Source organism: Protopterus annectens, chromosome 5.part0, assembly GCF_019279795.1.
Source record: "Protopterus annectens isolate FY-2018-M chromosome 5.part0, PAN1.0, whole genome shotgun sequence".
NCBI lineage: Eukaryota > Metazoa > Chordata > Ceratodontiformes > Protopteridae > Protopterus > Protopterus annectens.
In genome coordinates this window covers 1308083108-1308100607 of record NC_056735.1, presented here as the reverse complement: position 1 = coordinate 1308100607, position 17500 = coordinate 1308083108, and the positions used below count along the sequence as shown (strand labels likewise).

At 38.9% G+C, this 17500-nt stretch overlaps 1 protein-coding gene across 1 annotated transcript in view; it reads right to left on the bottom strand.

The window, feature by feature from the left end:
• PROS1 (protein S) overlaps window positions 1–17500 on the bottom strand; it is a 1920390-nt gene that overhangs the window by 416533 nt on the left and 1486357 nt on the right. Inside the window, exon 11 of the mRNA XM_044071115.1 lies at window positions 12699–12860. Within this exon, the coding sequence (XP_043927050.1) occupies window positions 12699–12860 (162 nt within the window). The remainder of the gene's footprint in view (window positions 1–12698; window positions 12861–17500) is intronic.

Genomic DNA, 17500 nt, shown 5'->3' with positions numbered 1-17500 from the left:
TATTCATCAACAACTATCATTCTACTCTTACTGAAATCATCATCATGCAATATGCAAATGATTCTACTATCATCGGCACCGCCAACTCCATATCTGAACTTCAAATACTTACCCAAAACAACTTCACATCCACCAAAACTTGGATGACCAACAATCACCTTGCCCTAACCCCCAATAAAACTAAACTCCTAATATTCATCCCTAAAAAAATACTCTACTCAGCAAGAATGATTTCACTATCCAGGCCAAAAACAACACCATTATCAAAGTCGTTCCAAGTACTAAACTGTTAGGTGTTATAATAGACAAAAATCTTATATTTGACATCCACATTCACAGCCATAGCAAAAATTGGCAAGCTCTACAGACACAAATATTTCCTTAGCCAAAAAGCAAAACAGTCACTTGCCACACCTTTCCTACTACCATCTCTGTTATATGGTGCCCCTGTCCTTCCCAATATCCAGTACTCTTTTAAATCCAAATTCGACACATGCTACAACAAAATTGCTACATACATAGCAAATGTTAAATTCTCAGACCACCACTGCTCATCACTACAATAACCTAGCTGGCTTGAACTCCCACACTATCTCACATATTTACAATTAGCTACTGCACACAGACTTATACACCAACCTTCAGATTACCCTTCTCATTCATCTATACTGACTTTGTACCATCCTAAAAGAGCTCTCAGATCTGAAAACAAAACTACAGCTCAAAGTCGTAAAGCCAAACCTTCCACCAGGACGAATATTCTACTCTTTTACTGTTTCTAAACTATGGAACTCCCTTCCATCGCCAGTCAGAATCACCAGTAATCCTGTTTTTCTTTAAAAAGTCCCTTAAACAACATCTTCTCTCTGGCTTTGCACATGTGCTAAATCAACACTCCTTAATCTTGACTTCCCACATTATAACTCCATAGCCTATCTTATCCCTACTAACCACCTGCACTTCCTTTTAAATCTATCAATTTACTCATAATAAAACTTCACACTTCAATAAATTAATATTCTATTTATAGGAACTTACTCACTATTGCAAACAACACTGCATAAAAACTATACTAACTACAAGAATTACTCATAACGATTGTATCTGTACTTATTCAACTGCAACCCACCCTCTTCTTGTGAACTGTGTAATACCATAAATCTAAATAATCTAGTGTGCCTCACTTAGACTAGTGTTCCTGCAACACTGTATACTCTTCATTGTTTGTTAATAATATAAATGTAAAAATGTGTTTGCTTAGCTTAAACTAGTGATTACAATGAACTGTAAACTCCTGTACTGTTTTATGTTAATATCATGTGGTTGTTCATATTATGATTGTTGCTTAATCTTTGTATAGCTTTCCTCCCCAGTCCTCCACTGAAAATGGGCTCACTTTGGCCCAGTGGACCTTCCTGGTAAACAAATGCAAATAAATAAATACATACATACATACATTCATACATCTTACTGTAAAATATGAAGAAGATTGGAGCAGGTGAACACTTAATACATCGTGTTTGTAATAGGCATATAAGGAGGTAAGTTGGAGAGTGTTGGTGAACAGATTGGGTGGCTAAGGCGGGCATGCACTAAGTCCATGAATGCACATACATGCATCACACATACTGTAACTACACTTTTAAGTAGCTTAGTAGGATGGAAGGGATAAGGTGGACTAAAGCAGTGGCATTTTTATGCTGATGATGTGTGCATTTTAGAAATGGAAAGACCGCATGGTGTTTTGAAGGAAGCATTTAAAGTGCACAGAGATCTTCAAAAAAAAACACACTATGTACAAAAAACAGAAGGGTTGCACTGAGGAAATGTAGTTAAAGGACAGAAAGGGAATACAAATTTTAAAGAAGAAAGTAGAAAGATTTTACAGAAAAGGCCACATATCATAAGAGATAAAGGAAACGTGAAGAGACAGGCCAGGTAGTTAAGGCACAAAGAGATAGCCGAAAGAGGACTGGGTTAACCAAGGTCATGATACTGTCATAACTGAATGTGTGCCCTAAAGGAGTATGATATAAAGCTCTTAAACTCAGTTTTTGGGGGTAGCAGGAGTGCCTGTTAAATGCAGTCAAAAAGATAATTTGTGTATAAGTAAGTGAGGGATGGCTTATGAATGATAAACCTTATAGATAGGTTTGTTGAGGACAGCTAGGGTTTACAAATAAAACATGGAGGTTGTGGCAATTTAGCTAGCAAAGAAAAAGGAAAATACAAATACGATGGGTTAATGAAGAGTTCAATAAACCATTTGAGAAAGGATAGTTCCCCCTTAATCCCTACCTAGTTATTAAGCATGTTTAACCCCATTTAGAAAGAGTATTATGGAAAATAAAAATGTGTTTGCGCCACACACCATTATCACATCTAGCAGCCATGATGGTGCATATCACTATCCTTGGAGAGGCCATGTCATCCAATCATGCTTAACATTTCATGGCTTTCATAACTCCAGCATCTTAGACTGGTACCATGTGGATACAGACATCACAGAGAAGGTGGTAGACAGGTGTCACCCTCATCTGTAGGCCAGTGCTTACCTATCCCAGTGGTAAAAGTATGTGTGCCTTTACACATACGAGCAGGGATCTTTTGGTGACTAACAGGGGGACACAGTGGGGTAAAGCAGGAATTTGCATTGCTATTTCATCAGTTCTTTGCTGAAATGCTGCAACATGTGTGGTTCCCTTTTATCACAGAGGAGTCAACCAACACCAGGTTGGAGTTTCCTGAGGTTTTAGGGCCATTGATTGTACTCTCAGTGAAAAAAGGCACCATCGGGAAAGCTGGGACAAGGTATGCAAACTACAAAGGTCATCACTCCATCAAATGCCAGGAGGCCTGTAATGCACAGAGTACTATCTACAAAGTGTCTACAGGCCACCCAGACAGCTAGCATGACTTCTACCTATAGCAAACATTTGACGTGTATCAGCTGTTTCTGAGAGATGACTTTCCTGGGGGCCTCTTACAGGCAATGCCAGATATGTACTATAGCCCTGATTGATGATGCCTACCAGAAATCCACACACTGTGACAAACAGTGGAGCATCTGATTGGCTGCTAAAGACATATTTTCACTGCCTGGATGTATGTGTTGGTGCAATGCACTATTATCCTGGAACATAAACCAAGATATTCTCAATACGTGCAATGTTGCACAACATAATACTGGGGAAGCAACTGCATGCAGGAGGAAGCGCTCCTAGTGCACCAGGCAGTTGAGGTGAGCGAGATGGAGTCAGTGGAAGATAAAGCAGCAGGGGATGACCACACTAGATGGAGGCAAAAGCAGTATGACAATTCACTAGCCAAAAGGCAGTGGCTGGAACACAGCTTTGAGCCACATTAAAGAACATATACTACAGCAAACCTGATACATGTAAACCCACAAGCACACTGTGCTTATCCATGTATAGGTGGCCACATTGTGCATAAGACACATGCAATCCAAGTAACAAAGTACAAAGGTCAAGGTACAGTTAACATTTGCACAGCTGGGGAAGTGAAAGCAAGTTTGCGATATCTTCCACAGAGAAATGCATATTTGCTGTACAAACAGAAAACAATGTTGTGCAGAGTGTTCTGTGGTGGGAATGTAAAATATTATAGTAAAATGCTCTGTGAATGGTTGCTATAATGTGTGTGTGTGTGTGTGTGTGTGTGTGTGTGTGTGTGTGTGTGTGTGTGTGTGTGTGTGTTTTGAACTGGGAACTGAAGTGGTGTGTGTGTGTGCGTATTTGCATGTGTGGATACTAGTCTGAAAAGATGTGGTGTTACCATGGCTTATGGAAAAGTCCAGGGCACCCATGAAAGATGTGTGGGTAGCTGATGCATACAACTCATCCATGGAAGCTGTTCCTGGAGTCTCACAGGTAGTAACAAGGTCCTGACTACAGGAAGGTGTTCTGTGTGACAGTGGGTGGTATCCTCTGCCAGATGTGGCACTGACACAAGCTTCATGCCCTTAAGAATGCACTGTCCTGCCAGTATGCACCTCGCCAGTGAATGTTGTTGTGTAAGTGGTAGCAATGACTGGCTCTGACCTATGAGATCTGCAGTATGGCTACTGTATCCACAGGCAGTTTTTCCTTATTATAAGTTGTTATCTTTATACTAGACTCCTGGATAACATCTGTGTGGTTTGGTCTGGAACTTGTGATCACCTTATTGAATTTATTAATTATCTACAAACTAATACAAACTTCCTCAAATTCGCTTCCCATATCTCTGAGAGTAAATGTAGTTTTTTTTTTACATGTCTCTCTAAGAACAAGGACCTGGGGAGATTTACATCTAAAATATACTGTAAACCTACTTATAGTAATTCCTGTCTTCATTTTAGTGGTGAGCATCCTATATCCCAAAAAAGAAGTATCATTAAAGGTCAATTAGTACAGGCAGCCCCATATGACCTCTATTTTTATTGATTTTGTCTATGAATGTGATAGGTTAAAAATCAAGTTTCAGAAAGAGAAATACCTCCCACAGACTAACAACAAAAGCAACTACTTTAAGACTGGTTTTAAAGTCAAGAGATTTGCATAAGTAATTGTTATAAGCAAAATGATTGGTTTGTTTTTAATTGCTGTGTGTTTAAAAGTTGGTTTTGTTACATTTCTAACTTGTCTGAACAACTCTGTTCAAAAGCGCATGCATATTTTATTAAATATCAGTGTTTGCTAAGCTTTCGCTCTGGGATTCCTTTGTTTTTTGGCTGACTTTTAAAAATCATGTTTCTTCAAAGGAGTTACCCTAATCACTTGCTAAAGAAAATTATTAATGAAGTAACTACTGGATGGGGTTTCAAAATACATTCTTGTTCTCGGCAGACTTGAGGTTATTGCAGTCCACAGATCATTTGACAATATGCCTTTTAGGATCACAGACCAAAAATGTTTTTTTCTGCTGCAATCTGCTTGGAATACAATAGTGACTCTTATTACATAAAAATATCATTTATAAATATTGGAATTTATTTACTGTGCTCTGTTTTATTGTATTTACTTTTACAAGAGCTACATACCTTTAACTAATTGATATAATTTTTATTGATGGTACTATATATAAATGGTGGTTTGTATTTTGTCTTTTAGTTCTGAAGAATTCCTTTAAATGCAGGACAAAAGCGCTAAACGTCTGTGTGTTTTACAATAAATATTGGTTGACATTTATTCTGGTGTCTTGGGTTAATATGCACTGGTCATTTGTGGTAGTCTTTTGAGGGCAGTGGATACATTAGGAAGACATAGATCACAGACTGAGTGCAGCGGCAAGGCTAGCCACCAGAATGTGTAAATTATAGTTCTAGGTGATTTGGTCGTGTTGACTAATGTTGCCAAAAAATGATGGGTATTTGTCAGTGACAAGTGGGCTGGGGACCTGGACTACTTTGACCCAAGCAAATTGAGGGAGAGGTGTTATGTGCTCCTATAGGCTAGTGTACGCCTGCCATAAAGCCCAGCAGCCTTGGGTCAATAAGTTACTGGCTGGCCAGTATTCAGTTGACCACCTTGAGTTACCTAGGATAGCTCTGAGCAAAAGGTAGACATAAAACACATAAACTTGCCAAACATGAACTAAGAATTGCAACAGTCAGTGTAGGTTCACTGACAGGATGAAACCTTGGATGTCATGATGGTAAAGAAGAGGCAGCTGGACATCCTATATATCCAGGAGACTAGATGAAAGGGAAGTTCAGCAAAGCCACTTGGCTTGGGACCCACAGTATACTACTCAGGAGGAGGAAAGGCTAGGAATGGTGTGGGAATTGTGGTGAGGGATGTCATCAGATTTAGAGAAAGACTCATGGCAATCAGACTCCAATGTAATGACAGTATTCATAATCTCAGCCTTAGCAGGGTCAAGATAATGAGGAAAAGTAAGCATTCAGATAAAAGTTGCAGGACAGCATGAATTGGTGTTCATAATGGGTGACCTGAATGGATATATCAGGATACACAGAACAGAAGATCAGGACTACCCGAGTCTACATGCGTGGGGTGGTAACAGGAATAATGAAGGAAAGGTCATTCTAGAATTCTGTCTGGCAAATGGCTTGATGGCGACCAACACATGGTTCAGCAAGAGACAGAGTCACATGATCACATACAAGAGTGACCAACCTGCAACTCAGTTAGACTTTCTCTTAGTAAAGAAAGGGCAGTGGGGTAGAATCTGTGATTGCAAAGTAATCTCCAGTGAAACAGTCAGCCCACAGCATAAACCACTGGATACCACAGTCAGCTACAAGCAATGATATAAGAAGGCTCTAAGGTCAACAGAGACCGGGCTGAAGACCTGTAAGTTGATGAGAGAGAAAGCGCAACAGTTCAAGAAATTACTCTGGGTTCTAGCATCAGAAGAAAAAGAAGAAAAAGAAAGAAGAAGAAATAAATGGAGCTGAAGAAGAATGGCAGCACCTCAAAACAGCATGTGAAAACCACAGAATAGACATCCAGCCAACCCAAGTATGGAAATAAGGTACATAAAAAAAAAAGGCTTGTGGTGGAATACAGAAGTCCAGGAAGTCATGAAAAGATAGGCATGCAGGAAAAAGTGAGAGACAGAAAGGACAAACCAGGCTAGAAAGGAATTCTGGTTGGCTAACAAAGATGCTAAGAGAGGAGATGCAACAGCAAAGAACAAAGCATCAGAAGCCCTCTACCAGCTTCTGGAAAGTGACTCAAGTAGATGACATAAAGAAACTACCAGGTTGCAAGACAAAGACAGAAAGACAAAGAAGATAGTCAGACACCCTTTATAAGGGATGCCAGCAACAAACTGTTCATCAGTCCACAGGGCACCAAAGGTAGAAGAAAGGAGTACTTCCAGCAGCTTCTGAATGAAGACCTTCTCACAGAATATGTACTGCCCCAGACACAGCCTACAATGGAAGAAGAGAAGAAACCCTCCATAAAAGAAGTAAGACAGCACTAAGGAAAATGAAGTCAGAGAAAGCAGCAGGCTCAGATGAGGTCACAGCAAATATGATAAAGGTATTGGGTGAGATACTGGAGAAATGCCTCCTGATGGTACTCACAGAGATATGGAGAGAAAGGCATATTCTAGATGACTGGAGAATAAGCATTCCAGCGTCCAAGAACAAAGGGGAAATTTACAACTATGGGCAGTATAGAAATATCAAACTCCTATCACACTCATAAAAGGTCTGGACAGAGTAATTGATAAATAAATATGCCAAGTAGTAGAAAGTAAGATGGGAGAGGAGCAGCTTGGATTCAGATCGGGATGGAGCACAACTGTCTAGATGTTTGCAGTGAGACACATGCTTGAAAATAAGCTACAAATAAGGAAAAAGAGTCCAACTGGACAGTCCTAGAGAAAGCATATGGCAAGGTGCCAAAAAAGCTGATTTGGCAGTCCTGCTGTGGTTTGAAATCCCAGAAACACGGGTAGAATTAGTGCAGGCTATGTACAAGGATCCAAGTAAGAGCAGTGCTTACTCTCACATAGGGGTTCCCAGTGGTAGTGGGTATGCATCAGGGTTCAGCTCTGAGCACATTGCTGGTCATACTGGTGATGGACTACACAGAAGAACAGGTTGAATGAGACAACCAAAGCTGCTGTATGCAGATGATTTGGCTATGATTACAAACAGACTCTGAACAAGAACTTCAGCAAAGGCTACAGGAATGGAATGCAAAAACTGAAGGCACTGAGTGCAGAAAAATGGCAGCAAATGGGGGAAATCAGAAGCTGAGAACTTGGATAGAAGGGAAAATAGTGGAACAGGCTAACAATTCCAAGTATCCATGAGAGATGGTTGAGAAGAAGGGAAGCCTGTAGGAGGAGGTCAAAGCTTGAAATAGAGGGGCTGCAGCTAACTGACCATAGTGTCAAGGGTAGTGTATGACAAGAGAATGCTGAAAAGTAAGGTGTAAAGAAGAGCTGTGCAACCAGAACAAATGTATGATACAGAAACCGGGTCAGTAAAGGTACAGCAGCTGAGGAAGCTAGAGGGGATTGAGATGAAGTGCGTGAGACAGGTGGTAGGATGGGCACTGTGGGACATATAAAAAAGTAGGACTTAAGAGCAGAAGCCGAAGTAGCTTCAGTTGCAGAAAAGCTCAAAGAGAACAGATTACAACAGATTTATCTTCTGCTTTTCTGCACATATGCCCAATCTGTTGAAGAAGATTTGAGACAGACAGGAAGAAGGCAAGAGGAAACTAGGGTGTCCAGCAAAGCAGCGGATAAACTGTGGGAGATGGGCATGAGTGTCAAAGAAGGTAGGAGAGTGGCACTAAATAGATTCAGAAGGCAACAGCTGACACAACATCCTAATCCATGTAGAAATGGGAAAAAGGGGGTTGATGATGATTATCTTTATCTTTCTTGTGTATTATAAACAAGGGCTAGGAAATGATGTAGTATAATGAGTAATACATTGAATGTAATAATTAAAATTGTGAATTTATGATACTGCAACTACTAAAATTTAAAACCCTTCTCATTTTAGTCTGTGCCACAAGCAGACGGACTTCACTTCAGTGTTTCTTCCAAGAAATGGCATTTCAGAACTGCAGCATACTGATAGTGGCACAGTATCATTAATGGAATATGAATTCAAACATCTGCTGTGTGAATAGAACATATACAGCCTTCTGATCATGTCAGCATCAAAACAAAACATGAAGCACTACAATAGCTGTAAAGGCTACTTTAGCCTTAAACTAAGAAAGATCACAGGGTATAAAGACTGGTCTTTATATTAACAAAATAAAATAAATGTACTATAATAATGCATGATATAATTGTCTAATTCCATGAAATAACATGCGGATAGAAAAAATAAAGTTGGAAGGGAGGGTGGTGATAATGTTGTAGAAAAACTCCCCTTAATTACTTTCTATTTCTGCCGGGTTTGATCTATTACCAGATGAAACTGCCAGTATGTTGTGAACTGTGTATGGAAAAGTACAAATTAGAACAGGATGTTCTGGTATTCAGCCTGTCATTTTTGTGAAAATGGTAGTACTTTGCTGATTGGAATACCGTACTGCAGCAATTACTGCAGTTCATTAGTCATAATGGGCTCTCAGTATATCTGGCCTGAAAAGTATTTAAACAGAAGATGACAACATCAAAACAAACAAGTCTAGTTTAGCAGTTTCCATTCTATAACGGCACAATGACTTTACTTACCTTGTTTACTTATGGATGCTTTTTGTCTTGCATGTTCTACTTGTTATTATGGGCTTTCATCAGAATTTCTGGGTTCTTCTCTCATTCTACTGAAATGCTTTTAGGAAGATAGGCAATGCTAAACTGGCCCTGGGTGTATTGGTGTGTGTATCCTGAAACAGAGTGGCATCCCATCCAAGAGCTACTTCCTGCCCTGCAATTTTATGATCAGGCCCCCTGCAGCCCTGAACCAGATAATTGCAGTGACAGAAAATGGATAAGTGGACAGAATGAAAGCGTCAAACAAGTTATGTGCCCAACACAGTTTAACAAATCATAAGTAACTCTTCTTGAAAAAGTTTTGCTTAATTGTAAAGCCAGGGCTCTGAAACTACTCCCGAGAGAGGAGGGATAAACTCCCAGACACTCATCCAGGAATTGCCTGCTTGTCAGCAAAGTGGGTTACATTTAATTTTTTAGAGTCCATACAGTAGACAGACTATTTTGCACAGCACCAGTTTCATGAATCGGTAGTCAGCATTTTACTACATACACCTGAGTATTAATGCACTGAAAAGCTATACCTAGTCAGTGGCTGCACAAGTAACAAGCTGAAACTGGCATAGAGTCAATAACCCTAACAAATAGGAAACTGTATACATACAAATACTGTGCAACAGTATGCAAGTGGGAAACCGCAAGACTGTAGTCTTTTGTTATTCAGATTTACCAAACAAACAGTTGTTTATGAAGCAAGACAACGTGGTTACAGTATCAAATACATTAGTAAAAATCACATTGTTAAGTTCTTGGAGAATATTTGATAAAGCAGTTGAGTCACAATCTGCAGATATGGCCTATGCAAGTGACAATCTATAATTCTAAGGCAATATACAAAGTAAAAGAAAGTTCCAGAGGGAATCATCCAACAGATAAGATTTGCTGACTGTTTCTGTATAGGGACTCCTTCCCAGAGAAGTGAATGATTCATGATCACTTTGGAAGGGTAGGCAAAGGCTATCCTATCCAAAAGAGCAGCAGTCCCCTCTCCACAGGTTATCAAATTATAGCCCTGAGACAAAATATGTGATATTAAGGTTATCCATATTTAGGCTGGGTGTACTATCTCATCTGCAAGCGACTAACATTAATGCCATAACTCTTGTCATTTGGCTTGAGCGATACAATATGGGATGCATATGTTGTATACACTAACTAGATAACCAGCCTCAAGTAAGCTGACTTTACAGAACACATACATCAGTGCACAGAAAGTTAGGTCATGAAAATGTACTTGAAAACATGCTATCAATAAAACTGGTAAACAAATAAGCTGATACCCTAGTCTACACATATTTGGCATACAATACCATTTTTGAGACTTGCTAAGTACTATTTTTGTCAGTAGCACAGTGCTAAAGTCTGTTGCATGGGTATCAAATGCTATTTTGGCAAACAACAAATAAAACTTATTATATGTAATTCCAGGACAACTTCAGACAGTTAAATGTTCCTTCTCCTCTGATGAACTCATGATCATGACTGTGCTCCTGCTCCATTCCAGGGTAGTACATCATCTTTGTGGATATAACCTCTACTTTCCACCCTCGTACTCATTCAGCAGTGTTCACCAAGGTAACAAATTGTATACCTGACCTAAGAAAACTAATACTAAATGTGTATGCATTTTATCTAATATATACTGTACTGCTATTCTTAAGATTGTATAGCTCTGTTAATTGTTTGTGAAATGTCCTGTTAAAAGTAAGGTAATGTAATTGTTAACATTGTTATTATTGGTGGAGCATTTCTCCCCGGGCCTCCGCTGAAAAAGGACTATTTTGTCCAGTTGGACTTTCCCAGTAAACAAATGTAAAATAAAATAAAATAAAATGGTCGAAACTAACTTCTCATCTATGCCCAAAGTGCAACCTGCTCATTCCGTCTTGTCTCTTAACCCCACCCAAATAAGTCTAAACTCAAATTATTTGTTCTTAATTCTTCAAACATGTCTTCCTTTGGTGCATCTGTCCTTTTATTCCCCTCTTTATTTTCTGCATTTCTTCTCCAATGCAAAGCATATTGCATTGACAACTTATAGTGCTCTGTATTCATTTCCATGTCCTTTCTCCACTTTTCAGATACAACAGCCTGGGTTTGACAGCATACATGCAAAAACCTACCCCATCTTCTCTTCTTGTTCAACTGTGTCTTCTCTTTCCTGTTTTGCTGGTAAGCTAATACACAGACAGAGACATCTGGGTAAGATTAGAATAAGGGCAGTCCTAGCTTCTGTGATCTTAATTTACTTTATTCATGCTAAAATGTCTGTATGGCAGCTCCACAAAGTCTTTGAACATCTGTTTCTCTAGAAAAGGCATCACAAGATCTGCAGTGCATGTTCCACTGTTAGTAAGTTAGACAAGGTGGCTCACAGCCATCTTTCAGTGTTATGTTGTAAACTCTGTCCGTTCTTTTATTCATAAGCAATGCAGTCAGAGTACTCATAAATCAACAAATGCATTTTTTACTACATCCGGAAGTCATGGTTCCAAACATGCTAGCAAGACCAAGGTTGTTGCAGGTAAATCTAATTTACCCTACCTGCAGTGACCTAGTAGTTGATAATATTTTTGGCTTGTCCCCTACAGAAGTCTTTACAAATGTTTTTTTTTTTAAATTCCCTTGTTCTGCTTGTGCCAGTGCCTTCCCCATACCTTAACAATTTCCTACAGGATGAAGACTCAGCTCATTATGTTAAAATCCACAGCTGATGTTTTCCATTGAAAATCCCAGCTGGTACAGTTTCACAGTGTTTGTGCTGGCAGTGATGCCTTTGTTTTGGCGACTATACTTTTCTCTTTATATGTTTGTGTGACTATGGAATTTCAATAATAAAATCATGGGATGTTAGAGGACTGCCTCCCCAGAGTGAATGCAGGGAAGTTTGCCCCCTTACAAAAAAACAAAAAAACGTTTATTTATAATTTTTTGTCGATTTCCCAACAAGTTGAATTTGGTGAGGAGGGTCCTCACAGCCAGTGAACTCATCTTTAATAGATGAAGTGATGTTAGCAATTATATGTGAGGACAGTGTCAGAATTGTTTTGTCAGCAAATTGATTTTTGGGAAACTGTTCCTGTTGCATAGTCAAGGATTTATACTTTTGAAATTCTGAAAACTAGTTCACTGTTTACTGCTGGCTACACTAAATTTTTGAATTTAATCCATTTCTATCTTCTGATAGTTTCTCTTGCAGAGACTGTGAGTAGAATAATTGCATAATTTGTGGTCACATTCTAACCTACAGTGTATTTATAGCCAATAGATATCACTAAAATTTGAAGAAGCTTGCCAGTTTTATCAAAAAAGACAGTTTAGTTGTACAGCAATACCTCAACCATATCCTTTTAAAATCAACATCCTCTCAATCTCCAATTATGAATTCTCTTCAGCTATAAACATCCCTCCTCTAAAAAGCATGCATTATTCGAGTGATCATCTTTGGGACTTTCTTTGAAAGATAATATGATTACCGTATTAAGAATGCTGTTCTTCGGAGAGAGTCCTGCAATGTAAACCTTTGCTTCTAATGTGCCATTGGTGAGTGGGAAAAGACGTCCAGGGTTGTTAATGCTCATAACGGCTTCCTTTGCTATCTTCACAGTGATGCTCTTTTCCAACTCTTCAACAGAAATCTGTAAAAAAAAAAAAAAAAAAAAAAAAAAATATATATATATATATATATATATATATATATATATATATATATATTAGTTAGAGATTAGAAATAATGTATTTCTCAACTGGTCCTTCATTTTTTTTTGTTTTTTTTTGCATCGCACTTGCATTCACTTAGATCATCAGCTCTGCTCTCACTTGTTAACTTCCTATTCACTATATAGATAAAGGTGCAATGGATTTTGAAATCAAATACAAGATATTCTTGTTTTTACTCATGTAAGGAAATTGAAGAAGCAATGAATGAAATAAAAGGCAACTAATATGGGTTTGAAGTCTCTGTATCCGTCAGAGCCACAAGGGCGGGAGACTTAAACCTCGATACGGCTATTAATAGGACGTGCTGGAGGGATAGATTCATCACCCAAAGACTCCCTATGCTGTGGAACAAAATCCCGGTATATGTGAGGCAGAGCACCTCGCTGGCCTTGTTCAAGAGAAATCTTGACCAATGGATGGGAGATCGCAGATATACCCCAGGGATTACCTCAGTGTCACTGCTCGACAGAGGCACAGCAAAATAATGGGTATAGTTCCCCATACTAAAGGGGTGGCGTAAGCCACAAAACTATGGGCTAGGCTTGTAAATGCCCTCGGGCAGATAGCCTAGTATGAACCTATGAACCTATGAACCTATGAACAGCTTTTTCAGAAGCAACCCTGAAAACCATCTGTGACCCTGCATGCAAAGTAATTCCCATATAGATCTGACAGCTATGTTCTTAGTTCTAAATCGCTGTTAATACTCAGTTTCTCTGTACCCTAGTTTCTCTACAGCTGTAAAATGTTCATAAAGGACTATCTTTGGCTACAAAGAGATGCCCACGTATGCAAAGGACATTCTGTCCTACTCATTCCTTTATTACTGCAGTGTTTACACAACAGCATATAGTAACATAAGATTACTTACAGCACGACAATGTTAAATAAACCATCATGAATCTTTCCAGAAGGTCAGAGGACCTTAACAGGTTGAAAGACTAGACATCAAACATTGCAGGGGCAGATGCAGACAAGCCACATCACATGTCCCTTGATAACAAAGTACAGCCTGGATGTGTATTCTTTTAAGTCTTACAAGATAATTTGGGTTTATCCTTTTTAACGTAGCCTTGGTGGTCAAGTGCTGCCTCAGTTTTGCAGTGTATGAAGGTGCACACACTCAATTATTATATAAATATTAAAAACAGTTAACAACCACACCTACTAGAATCAACAAAAATTCTGGGAGACACTCAACATTAGACTAAATTATTACAAACAAGCCAGACAAACTGACAAAAGTAGGCTGCCTCTCAGCATAAGTGACCACATACAAACATATGCCATTTGAACTCATCATAACCTAGATAAACATAATATTTATAATCAGATATGAAATGGAACCAATTTCAGCAAAGATATTTTCAATGAAACACTAAAACAATATAATTGGAATGTACTTAGAACAATGTCACTGCTGTAGAACACTTTAATAACATATTCTTACAGAACTTAAATAATCTAGCACCAGTACTTAATAAAAGAGTAAGGTACAACCCTACACCATGGCTGACAAAAGAAACAAAAAAAGAAAAGAAAAGCATGATAAAAAGGGATAAAGCCTGGAAAACTGGTATTAAAACAGAACTCAATATGCATTCCAGCAATTTAGACATCTTGGAAACCTTGCAAAACATACTATACCAACCTACAAGACAAACATAAAAACAACCAAAAACTTTTCTGGTCATCACAAAATAAACAAGTCCACCCTGGCAAGATCACCACTCCTTCTCCAGAAACAGACAATATGACAGACTCTATCCCCATTCAGTTATTTCCTACTTTATATAATCAATATTATCCCTCTTAGACACTAATGCACCTTCCCACCCTCTCTCTGCCCCTGTCCAATCAAAACCACCCACAGCTCTTCAATTTTAGTCCAGTACCTACCTCACTCATAATAAATCTGCTCCTTAAACTAAAACCTACTTCTGTAGCTGCAGACCAACTACCATCAGACTACCTAATCCCTGTGTCCATCCTAATCAATAGGCCCATAGCAGAAAGATGTGTGCCATCACTGTGGAAAAAATTCCACATCATTCCACTGCACAAAGGCAGCACATCTACAGAGTTTAATAACTACATACCAATAGTGAGTCTCTACCCCATCCCTCTCCAAAATATTGGAGATATGCATTCACATGCAGCTGATGCAATACCTAACCTTAAATAACCTGCTCTCAGAAATGCAACATGGCTTTAGATCCCAGCACAGCACCACTACTGCACTATGTTTTTCCAGTATAATAAACCAACATAGAAACAATGGTCCACATGTTCTTAGACTTGTCAAAGTCATTTGTTACTGTCTCGCACCAGTAACTGCTGGTTTGACATTCCTCAGTAGGACTTTCACAATATTCCTTGTTGTGGTTTCTTAGTTACCTATCTGGAAGGCAACAAGCCATTACATGGCAAAAAAACCTACTCGTCTTTTCAACCAGTTACTACAGGTGTCCCTCAGGGTCTATACTGGGTCCTCTCCTATTTAATACATTTATTAATGACCTCCACACCTCCATTCACCATGATAGTTTAGTTCAGTAGGTAATTGACTCAACATTAATATGTTCGGCCTTAACAATAAATAATCTCCAAGACATTACTCAAAAATCTTTCTCCTCCATAGAAACCTGACTCAAGCAATCAAACCTCCTACTCAATGCCAAAAAAACTAAGTTAATGCTTTTTACCTCAAAATTCCTTACAGATAATGCAAGAAAAACTCTAGCCACCACCTTCTTATTGACAACTCTGACATATGCCGCTCCTATCCTAACAAACTTAAATACTCAAAGAAAGAAACTTGCCTCCTGCTAAAATAAAATAGCTACATTTGCCACCAATCTACCTCATAGGACCCACCATTGTCATAGCTTAAAGCAATTAAACTGGCTTGAATTACACAACTACCTAACATATTTGTAACTAACTACAGCAGACAAACGCATTCATCATCCAGAAAAATAATGCCCTGCGCTATACTTACTACTGCCCTACTATCCAGCAAGGGACCTCTGCTCTAGTAACAAATTCTTATTACCTACAAATAAGTCAAACAATACTGCATGAGACTCTCTCTACTCCCAGTAATGTCTTTTGGCTTTTCCCGGTTAGGGGTCGCCACAGCAGAACTCTGGTCCGCTAATGATTGGCAGTGGATTTTTATGGTGCCGAGTTGCCAGCCTGACGCCCAACCTTCAAAGAAGGAACACCCATTCACGCTCGCACATACCTGCATGTCTTTAACGTCATTTGACCATGGGGAGGACATGGAGACTCACATTGCTAAACTCTGGAACAGTACTGCCACATAAATAAAACTCCCCAACAAACTCAATAGTTTTAAGCCGCTGCTTAAATGACATCTTAACCAATCCTGGTCCTGCATATGCTCATTACAAGGTTAAGACTTTCTGTTCACCATAACATATTCTCCAAATATTCTCCTTAAAGAGACTGAAACAACAAAGCAATTTTTATACATAATTGCTGCCTGTACAATCCAATAAGTTGGAAGTGGGCTTTCTCTTTAGTAACGTCCACCTCTGTAAAATCTTAGAATGTACAAATGTAGCTACTGTTTGTGTATAAATGTACATAGAAATGTAACTGCTCTGTGTTTAACTGGAACTTAGTATAATGCAATGTTAACAAATGGGGCTTTTCTCCCAGGGCATCTGCTGAAAATGGGTATTACCTAGTCAGACATTCCTGGTTAACAAAAACAAAAATAAATATTATATATATATATATATATATATATATATATATTATATATATATATATCCTGTCTATCTATCTATATATACACACACTGATCAAGCATATTTGTAAAGAACATGTGGGGGATCTTAGTGGTCAGTATGACAACTTCCTTATATAGCAATAAACCAGGTTAATATGAGTGCATTGATAAGAATGAGTGTTTGTGACTTGTGAGTTTCATTTTGTGCAGGTAAGGACTACAGTGAATGTTTGAAAGTACACTGGGTCCAAGGGTTTTGCTTGAATGAGTGCTTTGTTGCCTCACAGCAAGAGGTTCTCCCGTTCGATTCTCAGCTTGGGAGTGCCTTCTGTGTGGAGTCTGCATGCCCTCCCCATGGTCGAGTGGGCATTCAAAAGACATGCATTGAATGGGCGTGCCTTCGTTGAAGGTTGGACATTGGGCTGGCAACTTGACACCATAAAAAACAAACAACTGCCAATCATTACCGGACCGGAGTTCCGCTGTGGCGACCCCTAACCGAGAAAAGCCGAAAGACAAAGAAGAAGAAGAAGAACGTAAAGGAGAGTTTATGATTTGTGTGGACAAACCTTGCAGTGTATGTGTGTGTGTGTGTGTGTGTGTGTGTGTGTGTGTGGGGGGTCTTGTGTGATACAGTGGCTAATCAAAAACTACTGGAGTGTGTGTGTGTGCATGCACATGAGTGAGTGTGCGTGCACGTGTGTGTGTTTGTGTTTATGTGCGCATGTCATACCTCTCAACTGTCCCTGATTTGGCTTCATATTTTTACCCCCTGTCCTTCATAACATTTTTGATTTT